We start from the raw sequence: 18,212 nt of genomic DNA, 5'->3' as shown, positions 1-18,212 counted from the left end.
ATATTGTGTTAAAATTAAGAGACACACACTACCTGATATTTACTTTCAGGACTGAACTACTTTCACCTGTTGAAAAGCTAGCCCAGACCAGTGGTTTGCAACCCTGATTGCTCATTAGATACACCTGTGAACCTTCTAAAACCAAAGTGTCAATACCTAGTCCCTACCTCATACAATGGAATGTGACTGCATATGGAGCTCAGACAGCACAAGGTATCACACAGGTGATTCCCACGTGTAGACAGGGCTGGGACTGAACTAAATGCAAATATTCATCTAAGAGTAAAACTCTTTACATATTACATACAATTTTCTCCTGAAATAAATGAGCCAGATTAATCTGGAATCAGAAAAAGCTTAAATTAATAAAAAACAAATACGATCCCCCAACCATTAGCATTTAATCAAATAATGACAATGATTGTTGCAAAAATTAAGTAAAAGATGTATATCTCTAATGCACATTAACTATTTTGTCTCTCAACACATAACATTAAATACATTTAGCAAGGATCAAGCTAAATTTTCAAATATCTGATTTTTGTCACAGAAACAGAATTTTCTGAAATGCATTGCAGAATTATATTAAACAGTTAATGTGCTATGAAACAGCATAAAGTCATTTTTTCTGTGTCCAAGTAACAATAGGAATCTGCTGTCTCTCATTCTAACCTGCATCTGTTTATAGCTCTCCTGCTCTCTCTTCAGAGTAGCATCCGCTTCATGCAGTCTCTCCTGAAGAGTCTGCAGAGCTTGATTCTGCAGGCTGTTACCTTCACTTTGATCCTGCATTATTCTAAAGGAAAATGCATCATGTGAAATAACTCATGTCCACAGTGTACAAGTGATAAGGCAGAATAATTTTTAGAGCATCAGCTTTAGTCAAGCACAAAAAAGATAATTTGACTGAAATATTCTTAGATAAATCTTTCCTTTCTAATGGAACATAATCTACGTTTTTAGGCATCCAAATATTAAGTACATACCGTATAATTAAAGACTAATGACACAACAAATGCTTTTAAATTCAGAATTTGCTAACAATGCATCTCAAGGTTCAAACAATGAATCCATTTTATGTTGTTGTTGTTGTTGTTGAGATGGAGTTTCGCTCTTTTTGCCCAGGCTGGAGTGCAATGGCACAATCTCAGCTCACTGCAACCTCCACCTCCTGGGTTCAAGTGATTCTGCTGCCTCGCCTCCTGAGTAGCTGGGATTACAGGCATGTGCCACCACCCCCGGCTAATTTTTTTTCTGTATTTTTAGTAGAGACGGGGTTTCTCCATGTTGGTCAGGCTGGTCTCGAACTCCCAACCTCAGGTGATCCACCTGCCTCGGCTTCCCAAAGTGCTAGGATTACAGGCTTGAGCCACCACGCCCAGCCAATGAATCCATTTTAATCATACACATTTCTAACACTACCAAAAGAAATATTCCCTCTTGTAAATTTCCAAGAAAGCTAAGTTTCATAAGAGGATACACTACAATGTTTACCATTACTTGCTCATTTTTCTCATTATTCATAGAATCACCTACCGTGATTTTTCACTCTGTAAGGCTTCTAATGCTTCTGTGCGAGTACTCAGTAGCTGGTCAGCTTCCTGGAGTCTCACTTTCAGTACAGCCAGCTGGGAATCCTTTGCAGCCACAGCTTCAGTCAGGTCATCTACTTGGGCTCGGAGTCCTCGAGTCATTCGATCACTCTTTGAATGGTCAGCATTCCACTTTTCAACTCTTGCTCTTGCTTTGTTTAATTCTATAAAAAAATTTAAATTTCTCTATACAAGCAAAACCAAACACATTTTTCTCAGAGCACGTACAGTTTCTACTTTGAGTGCCTTTAGTACTTTCCTTATTGACAAAATTGGGAACTTACACGTCTTCAATTTTCTTTGAAAAGTGGGTCATCCACTTTTCAAGGGCAATATTCACAGCTAGATTATAGTTAATTGATTAGAAAGGGGCGTGAAGCTAGCTGCTCTTCTACAATGCTGTTTCTATATGATAAAGCATCTGGGAGCCGAAACTAGTATTAATAGATAGCAGAGTATATTTTGTAAAGTTCTGCTAGTGACAGGGAAAGGAATGCAAATCCAAATCAAAGGTACACCCTAGTAAGAACAAAACAAAACCTAAACAGAAAAGAATCTATTGCTTTCAATTACTGTTGCAAAAAGATGTTATTCTTTTGACCTAGGAAATCAATGCAAGAAGAGCAAAGTAGTGCTCTATTTCAGAATACAATGGCATTTCCATACCCTCACATACCATATGTAATTGCAGTTAGCCACCACAACATTTTTTAAATACTGAATCAAACTTTATAGGGTCTCAAAGCTTTTTTTTTTTTTTTTTTTTTTTTTCAGTGAGACACACCTTTCTTAAAGAAAAAAAAAAAAAACCCAAAAATATGAGACAGAGCCTCACTCTGTTGCCCCGGCTGGAGTGCAGTGGCATGATCATGGCCCATGACTCACTGCAACCTCCAACTCCTGGGCTCAAGCAATCCTCCCACCTCAGTCTCCAAAGTAGCTCAGCCTACAGGTGTACACCACCATACTCAGCTAATTTAAAACAAAAAAAAATTGTTTTTTGTAGCCCAGGGGTCTCACTCTGTTGCCCATGCTGTTACTGAACTCCTGGCTTCAGCAATTTTCCAATCTCAGCCTTCCAAAGCGCTGGGATTACAGGCGTGAGTCACTGTGCCTGGCCAAACAGCTCTATTTCTACGTCTAAATTAGTGTGGGTAAAGTAAAGCTTTTTCTAAAGTCAGCCTGACTAGTGAGTACTTTGTTTTTGTTGTTGTTGTTGTTGAGACGAGTCTCGCTCTGTAGCTCAGGGTGGAATGCAGTGGCACGATCTCGGCTCACTGCAACCTCCACCTCCTGGGTCCTGGGTCTGGGTTCAGGCAATTCTCCTCCCTCAGCCTCCTGAGTAGCTGGAATAACAGGCACGTGCCACCATGCCCAGCTAATTTTTTTGTATTTTTAGTAGAGACGGGTTTCACCATGTTGGCCAGACTGGTCTTGAACTCCTGACCTTGTGATCCGCCCGCCTCGGCCTCCCAAAGTGTTGGGATTACAGGCGTGAGCCACCACGCCTAGCCTAGTGAGTCTTCAACTATCTTCCCTTTCCTCTCTTCTAGGCTCTATCCATGGCTTGGCAAAACTTTTCCCACCATCCCCTCACTCCTTTCTAATTAGCCCCAGGAACCAAGGCAGCAATTTTGTCACTCTTGTTTTCTTCTCAGCCACACTTACAATAACATTCACATCTTCCTCAGTCACTACCTCCATAATGAGATTATTTCCTTCTTAATTACCTATTTCTGAGGAACTTGAGGTTTTCTACTCCAGGGCCACCTCACTGCACAATTCCCAAGGGCACTGAACTGAATTCCATGTACATTTTATGTGCCCTAGAGCAGCAATACTGCAACTCTATTAGTGCCTAATACTTTGTTTAATGGAACAGCTTCCCTTGAAAGTTCAGAATAAATGAATGAACTAGACTACTACTAGTTTGTTCCTCTCAGTTCTTCAATTTCATGGTTCTTAAAGGATGACCAAAGAAGCGAATACTCTTATGTTTTGGGTTGGTGGGAGGATGACTGGTCCCATTTCCAAATCTGGGCAGTTTTTCTATGAAAATATCATTTTACAAGTCGCATCTAATTTCTCACAGTTTAAATGTAAATATTTCTAACAGTTTAAAGTTTTTAAGTTTATTATTTTATTTTTATTTATTTATTTTTGAGATAGAGTCTTGCTCTGCTGCCCAGACTAGAGTGCAGTAGCGCAATCTCGGTTCACTGCAACCTCCACCTCCCTGGTTCAAGCAACTCCCCTGCCTCAGCCTCCTGAGTGGCTGGGATTACAGGTGCCTGCAACCACACCTGACTAATTTTTTTGTATTTTTAGTAGACACAGGGTTTCACCATGTTGGCCAGACTGGTCTTGAACTCCTGACCTCAGGCAATCTGCCCGCCTCGGCCTCCCAAAGTGCTGGGATTACAGGCACGAGCCACTGCGTCCGGCCTTAAGTTTATTTTTAAAAGTTAAATTCCTAATCCTGAACAATTTAAGCCTCTACCTTCTTGAGTCTCTTTGGATCTTTGGAGTAACGAAGCCATTTCTTGATTTAAAGACTGAACTTCATTCCTCAGCAGCTGATTCTCCAGTCGAAGGTTAGACAGTTCATGTGACTTGCCATCATCATTAGGTGTTGGGGTGTGGTCAGGGCAGGCAGCATTTGATGACACATTTTCCTTTGAAGATTCCTCTTGACCTTCATGGCTAGAATCTGAGTTATTGGCAGCTTCTGTAAAAAAAAGAATACGTTTTTGTTACATTGGCATGTTCATCACATATGCGTTAACAACTTGCTTTGGTAGGATGCTCAAGTTGACTGCTACAGCTAAAACACCATAAAAAGTAAACAAATTCTCGGCTAGGCGCGGTGGCTCATGCCTGTAATCCCAGCATTTTGGGAGGCCGAGGCAGGGAGATCACTTGAGGTCAGGAGTTTGAGACCAGCCTGACCAACACGGTGAAACCCCATCTCTACCAAAAATACAAAAATTAGCCAGGTGTGGTGGCACACACCTGTAGTGCCAGCTACTCAGGAGGCTGAGGCAGGGGAATCACTTGAGCCTGGGAGGCCAAAGGTGTTGCAGTGAGCCAAGATTGCACCACTGCACTCCAGCCTGGGCAACAGAGCCAGACTCCATCTCAAAAAAAATAAATAAATAAACAAATTTTCAATAGTCTTCCCTCTGATTAAATTTCGTTCTCATAAATGGGGCATATGGACCTCTAAGGATACTCAAGTCTGGATACACTGAATGAATGACAACAGACAGTACAACACCATCCTGGGGAGAACATCAGAGATCATTTGAGTGGTTGGGTTCAGGTAAAATGGGTTTGGATTTCGTCTCCAAAATGCTTTTGGGAAAAAAAAACAGGAGAAGTCTCAAATACTGAAAAATTGGGAAGGCACAATAGAGTAGCTGCAGGTTTCAAGGCAAGAAGAGTAATAACAGGTCACTACAAGGTTTTTTTTTTTTTTTAAATCAAACTGGAATCTAACACGTCTTACCCAAAGAGATAGAGACACATGAATTCAGATTAATCTTGTTTTTGTTACTAAATATAATGCAAGTATACTTTTAAATTACTCTAAAAATTATGTGATGAAAATGAACTATATATCTAAATAATAAAACTGACTAAAACAATCAGTATATGGGTAAAAGACTTGATACTTTATAAGGTTATATAAACAAATATCAATAATCAAATGAAAAAGTTCTGAACATCTTTAGTCATCAAGGAAATGCAAATTAAAATCACAATGAGAACCAACAGACACCCCCTAGAATGGCTAAAATTTAAAACACCAAATGTTGGTGACACTGCAGAGCAACTAGACCTCTCACTGCTGGTGGGACTATAAAATGGTACAATCACTGGGGGAAAAGGTTTTACAATTTCTTATGAAATTAAACATGCAGCTACCGTTTCACCCAGCAATTCCACTCCTAGGTATTTATACAAGAGAAATGAAAACATTTGCCCACAAAAAAGCAAGTACAAAAATGTTTATAGCAGTTTTATTCACAATAATCCAAAACTGGAAACAAACCCAATGTCCATAAAAGAGAACAGATAAACTGTGGTACAGCCGTAAAATAGAGTACTACATAATAAAACAGAATAAAAAAAGAACAGTAACATGGATGAATCTCACTAACAGTTCAGTAAAAGAAGCCAGATTAGAAAGTATATATACTATATGATTCAATTTATATGAAGTTTTAGAACAAGCAAAACTAAGGAGAAAAAAATCAGAGCACTGGGTGCTTTCAGGGACGGGGTGAGGAGATTAACTGGAAAGGAACATGAGGAACTTTCTGGGGCAAAGGAAATCTATAACACGGTAAAGGTGTGGGTTACACAGGTATTGCCATTCGTCATATAGCTAAGATTTGTGTGCATCTTAATATATGTACATTTTACCTAAAAGAAAAAATAACCACAAAAAGCTAATAATCAAGTGGGGTAGGGAATGGGCACCTAAGACATGACTTAAAAATGGGAGTGTTGGCAGGGCGTGGTGGCTCACGCCCGTAATCCCAGCACTTTGGGAAGCTGAGGCAGGCGGATCACAAGGTCAGGAGTTTGAGACCAGCCTGGCCAACATAATGAAACCCTGTTTCTACTAAAAATACAAAAAATTAGCTGGGCATGGTGGCGGGTGCCTGTAATCTCAGCTACTTGGGAGGCTGAGGCAGGAGAATCGCTTGAACCTGGGAGGCAGAGGTTGCAATGAGCCGAGACTGCACCACTGCACTCCAGCCTGGGCAAAAGGTGAGACCCTGTCTCAAAAAAAAAAAAAAGAAAGAAAGAAATTATTACATTTTTAAGGTGATAATGGTGTGAACATTTGCTTTTAGAGTAAGAAAATGAAAAGTTTATAGAAAAAATGATATAAGATCTGTGATTTGCTTCAAATTAATTGTGCGGAGGGTGCGGGTGAAGAAAGCGATGGGAAATGGGAGGGTATAAATGAAACATGAATGGCCATGAGTGATTACTGTAGTTGGATAATAGGAGGTCATTACTTTCTATTTTGGTATGTTTGAAATTTCTAAAATAAAGATTTTAAAAAGAAATGAAGTAGGCCAGGCATGGTGGCTCACGCCTGTAATCCCAGCACTTTGGGAGGCCGAGGAGAAAGGACTGCCTGAGTCCAGGAGTTGGAGACCAGCCCGGGCAATACAGTGAGAACTCGTCTCTACAAAAAATTTTTAAATAATATAAAAAATAAAATATTAAAATTCAAAAATAAATTAAGTATATATCCAAATGTGGGATGATATCTAAGGCAGTATTCTGAAGGAAATTTATAGCCTTGGTTACATTAAAGATGAAAGGCAGGAAGGAAGAAAACTAATGAGTTGTATATCCATCTTAAAAACTATAAAAACAGCAGAACAAACCCAAAGAAAGCAAAAATTAACAAAAGAGGAAATAAACATACTAGAGAGGATCAGCATAACCAAAAGTGGTTCCCTGGGACAGATATAAACAACATTAGGCCATCAAATTTTAAAATGTACATGATACTGAAATCTATCAATTGCACAATACTTATTGTGCAGTTTATTGCATGTGAATTATACTTCATTAAAGCTGTTTTAAAAAGCAGGCATTTAGTGCAGTTCCAGAAACAGGGTAAGGATTCAATATATGCCAGATACTGATATTCTTCACACAGTATGCATGATCAAGCATTGGTTTTTGCAGGGTTGGTATGAATAACTAATGTTTGGTTGCGTTGAAAGTTTCAGCTGTGACCCCTACATTATTTTCCTGAAATTAAATAAGTATAACCCCTCAAAATGTGTATGACATTGACAAATTCTTGGGGAAAAAAACATAACTTATCAAAAACAGATTCAAGAAGAAATGAAAAGCCGACTGAATCAATAGTTAAAACCTTTCAGTAAGAATACCCCAGGTCCTGATGGTTTTAGCACAGAGTTCTAGCAAACGTTCAGGAAATAAATAATCTCAGTCTTACACCAATTAATTAACACAACAGAAAAAGAAGGAACACTTTCCAATTCATTTGATAAGGCTAATATAACTGTAATACTAAAACCTAACAATATCGCAGGCCGATTTCGCTTATAAAATAAATGCAAAAGGTTAGGTGTGGTGGCTCATGCCTGTAATCCTAGCACTTTGGGAGGCCAGCACAGGAGGATCCCTTCAGCTCAGCAGTTCAAGACTAGCCTGGCAATATAGTGAGACCTTGTCTCTACAAAAAATGAACAAAATTACCTATGCATGGCGGTGTGTGCCTCCAGTCTCAGTTACTATTGAGGCTGAAGTGGGAGGATTGCTTGAGCCTGGGAGATTGAGGCTGCAGTGAGCTGAGATCCCACCACTGCACTCCAACCTGGGCGACAGAGTGAGATCCTGTCTCAAAATAATAAAAATAATAATAAATAAAAATTAAATTAACTAAATAAATGCAAAAATCCTAAAGGGAATATTAGCAAACTGAAAGTTAAGTTTGGTTTTATATTTAAAAGTATCAACTGGAGCTGGAGCTAGGTACAGTGGTGTGCACCTGTATCCCAGTGAGTTGGGAGGCTGAAGTGGGAGGACTACTTGAACCAGGAGTGTGGGGCTGCAGTGCACTATGATCATACATGTGAATAGCCGCTACATTCCAGCCTGGGTAACACAGCAAGACCCCATCTCTATTAAAAATAAATAAACTGATTTATTAAAAATAAATAAATAAATTGATTAAAAATAAATAAATTGATTTGTATACTATATTAATATTAAAGAAGAAAAACTATATTATTATCTCCAAGGGTAGAGGAAAAAACATTGCTAAAATTCAACATGATAAAACCTCAAACTAGACATTTATGGGAACTTCCTTAACCAAATAAAAAAACTATGAAAAACCTAATGTAAAATCATACTTAGTGAAACGAAGTATTCCCTCTAAGACAAAGAACAAGATACAAAACTGGTTATTGAGTCCTAGCCAATGAAGAAAAGGATTTTTTAAAAGATAAAAGGGCTAAGAAGAAACAAACTGTCATTATACACAGATAATTGTGTTGTTGAAAATCTAAATTTATGTCCAGAAAAACATGAAGATTAAGAGCTATCTAGATTGCTATGTATGTACACACACAAAAAAAAACAACAAAAAATACACCAGCAATAACAAAGCAAAACATTTTAAGGAATACCACATATAATTGTTTCAAAAAATATAAACTACTTAGGAATAAATCTAACATAAAGTATATAAGATCTTTATGGAGAAAACAATAAAATTTTAATGAAAGACACTACAAAATATGTTGAAATTATACCCCATTGGTGGATAAGAAAACTCAGTATAGCAAAAGTGCTGACTCTTACCAAACTGTCTATATAGAAGCAATTAATTCCCAATAAAAAGACCAACAGAGTTTCTGTGAAACTTGATAAGCAAATCCTAAAATGCATACGGGAGTGGAAAAGTCCATGAATAGCCAAAACATTTCTGAAGAAAGACCACAAGGTGGAAGAAGCTACCCTATCAGTTATCAAGACACATAAAACTACATTAATTAAAACAGGGCGGCACTGGCACAAGGATACACAAATAAACCAATAAAACAGAATTAAGTGGCCAGAAACACACTAATGAATACTTGATATATAAGACAGGTGGTACTGCAAATTGGTAGCAACAAGAGACTCTGTTCAATAAATGATGCTAGAATAGCTGATTTCCCTATGGCAAAAGAAAAAAAAAAGGGAATTGAATGCCTATCGCACACTACAGAAGACAATACAGAAAAATATCTTTATGATCTCAGTGTAAGGAAAGATTTTCCAAGACACAAAAAACACAAGCCACATGCCATCTACATTAAGAACTTCTATTCATTGAGATACCATAGACAGAGGGGAGGGGAAAAACCAAGGTAAAACTGGAGGAGGAAAAGAATTTAGAATTTAGAATATATAAAGAATGTCTATGAATCAAGAAGAAAAAAGACAAATAATCTAACAGAAAAAAGTTGATAAAAAAGACTTGAGTAGACACTTTCAGAAAATGAAAGTTGAATAGTCAAATATCTGAAAAGATCTTCAACCACACTAGTAATGAAGGAAATAATATCAACGACAAATCTGATCAGCAAAAAGTAAAAAGTCAAATTGAAAATAAAAAATGTTGGTGAAAATGTGGAGCAAAAGAAGTTCTTAACCATAGCTGGTTAGAGTATAAATTGGCACAACCTCCGCAGAAAGCCACTTTGGCATTACTAGTGTAGCTGAACATTGTTAAACCCTACAGCTCGGCAATCCCATTTCAACACATCTAGGCATCTCAGGACATTGGTTCTCAACTGGGATGATTTTGCCCTGCAAGGGACATTTGGCAATTTGTGGAGACATTGTTGGTTGTCACAATTGGGGGTGCTACTACCACCTAATGGGTTAAGAGGCCAGAGATGCTGCTAAACATCCTACAAAGAACAGGAGGGCTTCCCACACTATTGAATTAATTTGGCCCAAAACACCAAGTCTCAAGGTTGAGAGGTCCTACCCAAGAGAAACAATTTTTATAACTCCTGTGTATTATAACCAGTTCTAATTCATTTCCCCGACAACGAGGTTCCCTTTAGGTCCATTCTTTCTAATTAAACGCAAGCTGCTTTCTTTAAAAGTACAAAAATAAGCTATGTCAACTCTTAAAGATCTCTACTAGCATCACACTGGCTATGGCAGCCACTTTCAACTTTTATTGGCTAAGAACCACCTACAGAACAACAACAACAAAATCAGATGCCCCGGCTCCATCCCCAGAAAATAACGATTCAGGAAGCCTGGGAAGGCACTCAATAATTCATTTTTAAATTAACAACACACAAGCGATTCTAAAGCCTGTTGTTCAGGAATCAATCTTTAACAATGATCTATAGAAGTAATGGGTTTAATTGCATAAACAGTATGACACAAGGGCCTTCACAAACAGGTCCCAACTTTGTTTGCTAGCTACATTTTCTTCATCACCCTCCAACTCACTCAGTGTTTCCAACTTTGTTACAATGTTTTCTACTCTACTAGCCTCTTAGAGTCTGTTCTCTCTGCATGGAATGCTGTCTCTAACTTTTTACCTGGCAAACTCCTTTTCATTCTTTAAGACCCAGCTAAAAATACAGACCCTCTGTGAATCCTTTCTGAATACCTTAGGCAATTACTTCCTCCTTCATACTTCCACAACACTCTGACCATACTTAATTGCTACATTTACTAGACCACAAGTAAATTATCTGTTTACATGTCTAGCTCACCCACTGGACACTTCCATATCCTTGCACCTAGTAGGTTCTTTGTGTAATTAATTGAAAGATAGCTGAGAAGAAATTTTGGAATATGTGAACATATTAATCAACTGCTACTGCCTGATCCTATTTTCACAACCCAAAACGTCTTCTTCTATACAAGTTTTTGTCTTGAAAATACAAGAAAGATTTTATTCACTAACAGCCAAGACAATGAAAGAAACTATAACATCCAAGAACATGACAAACTCCCATCAACAATCAACTCTATAAAGAATCCCTGGCCAGGTGTGGTGGCTCACGCCTGTAATCTCAGCACTTTGGGAGGCCAAGGTGGGCAGATCACTTGAGGTCCGGAGTTCAAGACCAGCCTGGCCAACATGATGAAACCCTATCTCTACCAAAAAATACAAAAATTAGCCAAGGGTGGTGGTGCACACCTATAGTCCCAGCTACTCGGGAGGCTGAAATGGAGAATCGCTTGAACCCAGGAGGTGGAGGTTGCAGTGAGCTAAGATCGCGTCACTGCACTCCAGCCTGGGCGACAAAGCGAGACTCCGTCTCACAAAATAAATAAATAAATAAATAAATAAATAAAAACATTAAAAAAGGCCAGGCACAGTGGCTCACACCTGTAATCCCAGCACTTTGGGAGGCCGAGGCGGGCGGATCACAAGGTCAGGAGATCAAGAGCCTCCTGGCTAACAGTGAAACCCTGTCTCTACTAAAAATACAAAAAAAAAAAAAAAAAAAAAAAATTAGCCAGGCGTGATGGCAGGCGCCTGTAGTCCCAGCTACTTGGGAGGCTGAGGCAGGAGAATGGCATGAACCCAGGAGGTGGAGCTTGCAGTGAGCCAAGATCAGGCCACTGCACTCCAGCCTGGGTGACAGAGTGAGACTCCGTCTCAAAAAAAAAAAAAAAAAAAATCCCTATGGCCAGGCCACAGTAGATCATGCCCATAATCCCAATGCTGTGGGAGGCCAAAGTAGGAGGATCACTTGAGCTCAAGACCAGCCAGAGCAACACAGTGAGACACTGTCTCTATTAAAAATAATTTTTTAAAATTAGCTGGGCACAGTGGTGTGCACCTATAGTTCCAGCTACTCAGGAGGCTGAGGCAGGAGGATCGCTTGAGCCTGGGGAGGTCAAAGGTAGTGCGAGCTGTGATAGCATCACGGCACTTAGGCCTCTGCGACAGAGCAAGACCCTGTCTCAAAACAACAAAAGAATTCCTGCAAGAACCTACTATCAAGTTTTTTGCCTTTTTTCTATTTTTATCTTTGGAGACAGCGTCTCATTCTACCGCCCAGGCTGGAGTGTAGTGGTACAATCTCGGCTCACTGCAACCTCGACCTCCTGAGCTCAAGCAATTCTCCCGCCTCAGCCTCCCAAGTAGCTGAGACTACAGGCATGCACCACTGTGCCTGGCTAATTTTTGTATTTTTTGTAGAGACAAAGTTTTGCTATGTTGTTTAGGCTGGTCTCAAACTCCTGGGCACGAGTGCTCTGCCTGCCTCAGCGTTCCAAAGTGCTCGTATTACAGGTGTAAGCCACCATGCCCAGCCTATAGCTATTTTAAAACAGTTAGTAGGTACTTGAATTAGCCACATTTACCACGTTAATCTCATTTCACAAGAAAGAAGATGTACTTGTAGAGGTAATCTCAGAGGGAATTAAACAATTGAAAACAAGAGTTCTAAGCTCTTGCTCACTACTAGGTCAATGCCTTCAACTCTTCAACTTGGATCAAAGTTCAGTCTCTCAGCTTTATTTGTGGAAGATGTGGGGGGAAAAACACACAAAAAACACAACCCAGAAAATACGTGAAGTACAGCCTCCTGTCATTTTTATAATCCTAGTAACAAAAAGATATCAACTGGGATAGTCCCCAATCCAAACTGACACATTTTCTTTCAGATTTCAAAATTTTCTTTTTTTAATCTTAAAATGTCTTAGAGAATCAAAATTGAAATACTTTGTTAGATGCTGAGTGGGTAAAGTTGCCCTCCAGACAACATGAAGTCCCTGCTACAAATGTCTATTGACTAATAGTAGTCAATGATGTCTCCCTTGTTTACACCACACATTTGCAGAGAGTCTCCCCTTACACCAGTGGAGACAGATTCCATAACAGTAGATGAGAAACACCATCGGATCATATGATGACACATTCAATTTGCTTAACTCTAAAAGAAATAAGAGGACTGATTAACTACCGTGGGTTTGGCTCCCAAAAGAATTTTCTTCAATGGTTTTGATGGTGGTTACACTGGGGTTCACAGAACTGACACTTGATGTCTGAGAGCTCTGAAAGACAGGTGTCTTGCCTTTTTCCTTTTTGATTTCCACCCTCCCGGTAGGCTCCTTCTGTGAACTATTAAGAAAATCAAACAGCAGCTCATCATCAGGTTCTGACTTTTTTCTTCGCACAAAATGGGATGAAGGCCTAGGAACAGATGCATTTTCAACAGGATGAGAGGCCTCTACTGGTGTCCGAGATCCTACTTTCACATTTGCAGTGCCAACTAAGATGGTGGCTTTTTGATTTCGAATGTTATCAGCTGCTGATGAAATATACGTAGATTTAGGTCCAGTCTGATATGTCAAATCTGTATTTTGCTGGTGAAGTTCAGTATAGTCAGTATTTTTGCTATATATGTTGCTGGCATTGTCTTTCCTACTGAGAGCTGTTGCAGCCCCTTGATCAACTCGGTTTAAAAGATCTTCTGCCTTTCCAGCAAGATCAACAAACCAAGACATGATGGCAGCAGGATAATCCTATTGGCAAACCTGTAAAAAGGACATAAAATGATCAGTGTGGCATAGTGGCAGAGTATGATAAATGGTTAAGACCAGACTCTGGAGTCAGGCAGTCCTGGGTTGAAATCCTAACCCTACCTTTTACTAGCTAGGTAACCTTGAGCAAACTACTTAAATGAGGCTGCGAAATCTTATCTAGAAAATGGGGGGGAAAGTGTACTTACCTTATAGGATGGTTTTATGATGAAATAATATATAAAAAACACTTTGCAAAATGCTTGGCACATAATAAGCACTCATTTAGTGGCTGCTATTACCATTATTACAACTACCACTACTGTTTTTATTATTATTTCTATTTTTATTATTATTACTATTTCAAAGTAATAATAAATTACTGTTTTTATTATTACTATTTCAAAGAAGGGCAAATCTTAATGTAGCAAAAGCATCTGTTATGGGCTGAACTGCATCCCTCCAAATTCCTTTATTTAAGTCCTAACCCCCAGACCTCAGAATGTGACTGTTTTTGGAGATAGGATCTCTAAAAGGATAATTAAAATGAGTCGTCAGGGTGGGCCCTAATCAAATATAATTAGCATGTCCTTCTAAGAGGAGGAAATTTCAACACAAACAGGCATACAGAAAGGACAGAGGGAGAAGGCAGACATCTGCAAGCAAAAGAAGTAGGCCTCAGAAGAAACCAACTCTGCCAATACCTTGATCTTGGACTTCAAGTCTTCAGAACTGAGAGAAAATAAATTTCTGTTGGCCCAGCCAATCAATCTGTGGTACTTTGCTACAGCAGCAAATTAAAACAACATCCAAACAGCAAATAACCAATATGGCAAAATTCCAGTACAACCAAATAAAAATAAAATTCACTGAAGTTTGTTTTAAAGTGCTAAAACTTGAAAAAACGTTTCCGTTAAATACAAAAGCTATCTTAATGTTAAACTGCAGCACTATTACATATAATTTAGGTGTGCACATAATTTATCTAAAGTACATGTTCAATAATTCACATACTCAATACCTACCAAGTGCACATTAAGCTAAGTCCAGAATAAAAACCAAAATTGCATAACCACTCATTCCATACATATATTTGAGTACTTATTGTGTGCCACAATACATCAAAGTAATGATGAAGATATAGATATAGAAGGGCTCTATAATAAAGTCCACAACTATTTCTAGAATGTGCACATTGTTCCTTTTGCCAAGAACTCTTTCATGGTTAACTTTCTTGATCTTGGTCTTCACTCAAATGTCATTTGCTTCAGAGTTCTCCTTTCCAGCTAAGTTAGGTCAATCATTATCTGTACATACTCTATTCTTTTGCTTCACAGATCTTCATGTTTTATAATTACGTATTTTTTTAACATGCTTCTTGTTCTTGGGGAAAGGGGGGCAGTAGCTGGATAAAGATTATGTCTGTTTTGCTCACCAATGAATTCCCAGAGTCTAGCACACAGTAGGCACTCACAAATACTGCTGAGTGGAATTTTTATATGACTGATGCTGTACACAGGTACACATGTATCTTTTATCACATGTAATTTTCACAGCCACGTTATGTGGTAAACAGCAATATCCTTTTTTTAAAGCAAATGTGGAAAGGGTTTAGAAAGATCCCAGAGTTTAGACAGCAGCTCAGGTACTCAAGTCTAAGTCACCCTAGTGCCAAACCCACCTTTTAACCCTTGCCTCCCTATACCATACAGCTCAAAATCTAAAAAACCTCAAGAAGAAACTCATCCTTTAAATCTGTTCTTTACACGTGACTATTAAATGCCTATGTATTTCGGAGTTTATAAAAAATCAAATGAAAATGGAGATGAAATGCTCTGTAACATACAGAACACCATACAGGCCAGGCACTGTGGCTCACGCCTGTAATCCCAACACACTGGGAGGCCAAGCGGGGAGGACCACTTGAGGCCAGGAGTTTGAGACCAGCCTGGGCAACATGGCAAGACCCTGTCTCTACAAAAAAAGTAATAAAAAATCAAAACACGCTCATTAATTCTTTATATCTTGCCTCCCATTTCAAAATTAATTGGGCTTTAAAACATACCATGCAACTGCTACTAATGTTGCAATTAATGTCGATTATCTAATTAAATACTTAGATGGGCCCTGGGCAAACATCTCAAAGACACGAAGGACTTCAGAGGCACCCGTCAATTCCCCAGACACTGCCCAGGGGCAGAGAGAGTGCGTGGGATGGGGATGGGTCTGCAAAGGGCTGCGGCAGGGCCTGCTTCGAAGGCCAGGCGTCAGCACAGAGGGAGGGAGGCTGGAGGTCAGTCGGTCAGGCCCAGTCCGTAGAGCCCTGGGGTCTGTCAGTTTGGGGAATCTCAGGTAAGCGAGCAGAGACCCCCACTCTGCTCCCCACCCATCTCGTTCCGTGCGGGAAGAACGGCCAGGCCAGGCAGGGGTCAGGAGAAAGGAAGACAGAGGAGGGCAGTAAACGACGTCGGCTGAAGCCCAAGGAGTCTCTCCAGTTACCCTCCTCAGCCCCTAACAGGGCGAAGACGAGCGCGACCCGAAAGAAAACGGACAGACCAGGGTCTCCACTGAAGGGACTGCGCCCCCGCTCCTAGGACCGTTAACACCCCCGTCTCGTCCAGTGGGCCCTCGCCTCCGCCTCACCTGAGGACTCCGGAGAGGTTGCACTACGGCCTAGCCGCCGTCCTGGGCCGCGCCCCCTCGGCGGCTGGCCCGGAGGGGGCCCAAGCTGAGTAAACCTCCTCCCCGACCCGCCGGGGCCCTGCTACCGCTTCCGGGAGACGTGGAAGGGGCGCGAGGACCCCACAACAGAGTGGCTTTCGAGCTGCCTGCACGGCAGGGAGACGCGAACAGCCACCTGCAGGCGACTCAGGCGGTGGCGCTGGCGGCTACGGGGTCCTCGCGCATGGCCACGCCCCTTTTCCGCCCGCGGCGAGAACAGGCGCGGCGCATGGCTTGCGTGCGTGTGACGTGGCTCGCCGCCGGTGGACTGCCCGCACGCCGTGAAAGGCCACACCCACAAAGGGCGGGGCCTTACTGCGGGCCACGTGGGTGACCAAAGGCGGTGCCCAGCCTGGAAGGAACGCGAGGCCTGAGTTGGGCGGGGCTTGAGACCCGGGTGGACCGGCTAGACCTCGTGTTTCTCCCTTTCCTCACCATCTCCCCTAAGTTTTACAGACGAGAATGCCAGAGGTCCACGGCAGAAGGTGGAAATAAGAAAACATGATCCGGATTGCATGGCGCTTACTTTCTAGTAGCAGAGACAGATATTACATAACATTGAATGGACAAGACAATTTCAGGGCGTTACCAGAGTTGTAACGACAAGAAAACGGGGAAAAGTGACTGGAGGCACGGGAGGTGCTTTAAATCAGGTGGTCAGGGAAGGTCTCTCTGAGAAGATGATATTTGAGCTGAGACCCAAAGGATGGAAAAGGCAGTACTGTGGTTATGTTATGCATACAGTTCATTGACTATCTGAAATAAGTCTAAAATCCACATTCACTAATTCAAATACTCAGCACCCACTATGTGTACAGGATTGGGCTAACTTGGCCCTAATGACAAGCCTACAACACAGTTCCAAGTCTCAAATCTTTGAGTTGAGGAAAGTAAGTTTCAAACAGTTTAAGTAACTTGTCTAAGATCATCTGTCCTAATAAGGAGTCCACATTACTCCAAAGCCTGTTCCCCGTAGACTCAAAGCTTTATTGTCTCCAAATTAAATATTGGAAGTAATTACAGCTCCTGCTTTTCTTGCTCTCAGGTGAGGTTTAGCCCAGTACGGTGAAGAGAAAAATTTTCAGCAGCACCAGGAGGTGGTAATCATAATAATGGCATCTAACATTTATCAAACCTTTTATTAAGTGTAGAATACTGTGTTAAGCATTGCATGTGCCTCACCTCATTTTAATCTCACATGCATAAGGAAGGTACTATTATTCTCTGGTAGGTGGTATTGTTGTTCCTAACTGTTAAGTTGCTTTTCCAGTTAAGGATTACACATCATCGCCCGTTGCCATGCGACTGCAGTGCGTCCTGTAGGAGGAGCATTCTTTCCAGCCTCACTGATGTCAGGCTTGATTGTATGATCTTCTTTTGGCCAATGAAATAGGAGCAGGGGGTCTTTCTGAGCAGAAGTATTAACAGTTATTACGTATTTCAACCAGAGAAATTTTTCCTTTCATGAGAATAGTCTGTGTCAGATGGGGCTGCTCTTTCAGCCTTGGTCCTGGAAGAAAAAGGGGATGTGAAGCAGCTCACATCTGAGATGTCACATGAGTGACATATAAACTTTTGCTGTTATAAGTCACTGAGATTTAGGATTGTTTTTTACACAGCCCTACCTAATAAAATCAGACTACTATTAATATATTAAACCATTTTACAGATGAAGACACTGAGATTCAGTGAGGTTTAGTTACTTGCCCATGGCCACATAGAAGCAAAAGTAGAACAACTGGGATTCAAACTTGGGTCCGTGTGACTCTAGAAACAGTGTTTTAATTGTCGAAGGGATGAGAATGAAATAAGTTGAGGAGGAACCAGTCTTCCACTGTA

General features: G+C 40.5%; 1 protein-coding gene across 2 annotated transcripts in view; it reads right to left on the bottom strand.

Moving 5' to 3' along the window:
* The window catches only part of GOLGA5 (golgin A5), a 45,408-nt gene extending 28,765 nt beyond the window's left edge, over nucleotides 1–16,643 (bottom strand). Inside the window, exons 1-5 of one of the 2 annotated variants that reach the window (XM_003832787.4) lie at nucleotides 16,296–16,643; nucleotides 13,094–13,667; nucleotides 4,093–4,320; nucleotides 1,537–1,756; nucleotides 673–796 (exon numbers count right to left, since the gene is read on the bottom strand). In XM_003832787.4, the coding sequence (XP_003832835.1) occupies nucleotides 673–796; nucleotides 1,537–1,756; nucleotides 4,093–4,320; nucleotides 13,094–13,637 (1,116 nt within the window). In that variant the 5' untranslated portion in view covers nucleotides 13,638–13,667; nucleotides 16,296–16,643. The remainder of the gene's footprint in view (nucleotides 1–672; nucleotides 797–1,536; nucleotides 1,757–4,092; nucleotides 4,321–13,093; nucleotides 13,668–16,295) is intronic. The other variant, XM_063596387.1, reaches the window with a different exon arrangement.
* Nucleotides 16,644–18,212: the final 1,569 nt, after the last annotated feature.

The sequence above is a fragment of the Pan paniscus genome, chromosome 15, assembly GCF_029289425.2.
Source record: "Pan paniscus chromosome 15, NHGRI_mPanPan1-v2.0_pri, whole genome shotgun sequence".
Taxonomy (NCBI): domain Eukaryota; kingdom Metazoa; phylum Chordata; class Mammalia; order Primates; family Hominidae; genus Pan; species Pan paniscus.
This window is presented reverse-complemented; position numbering and strand designations above follow the sequence as displayed.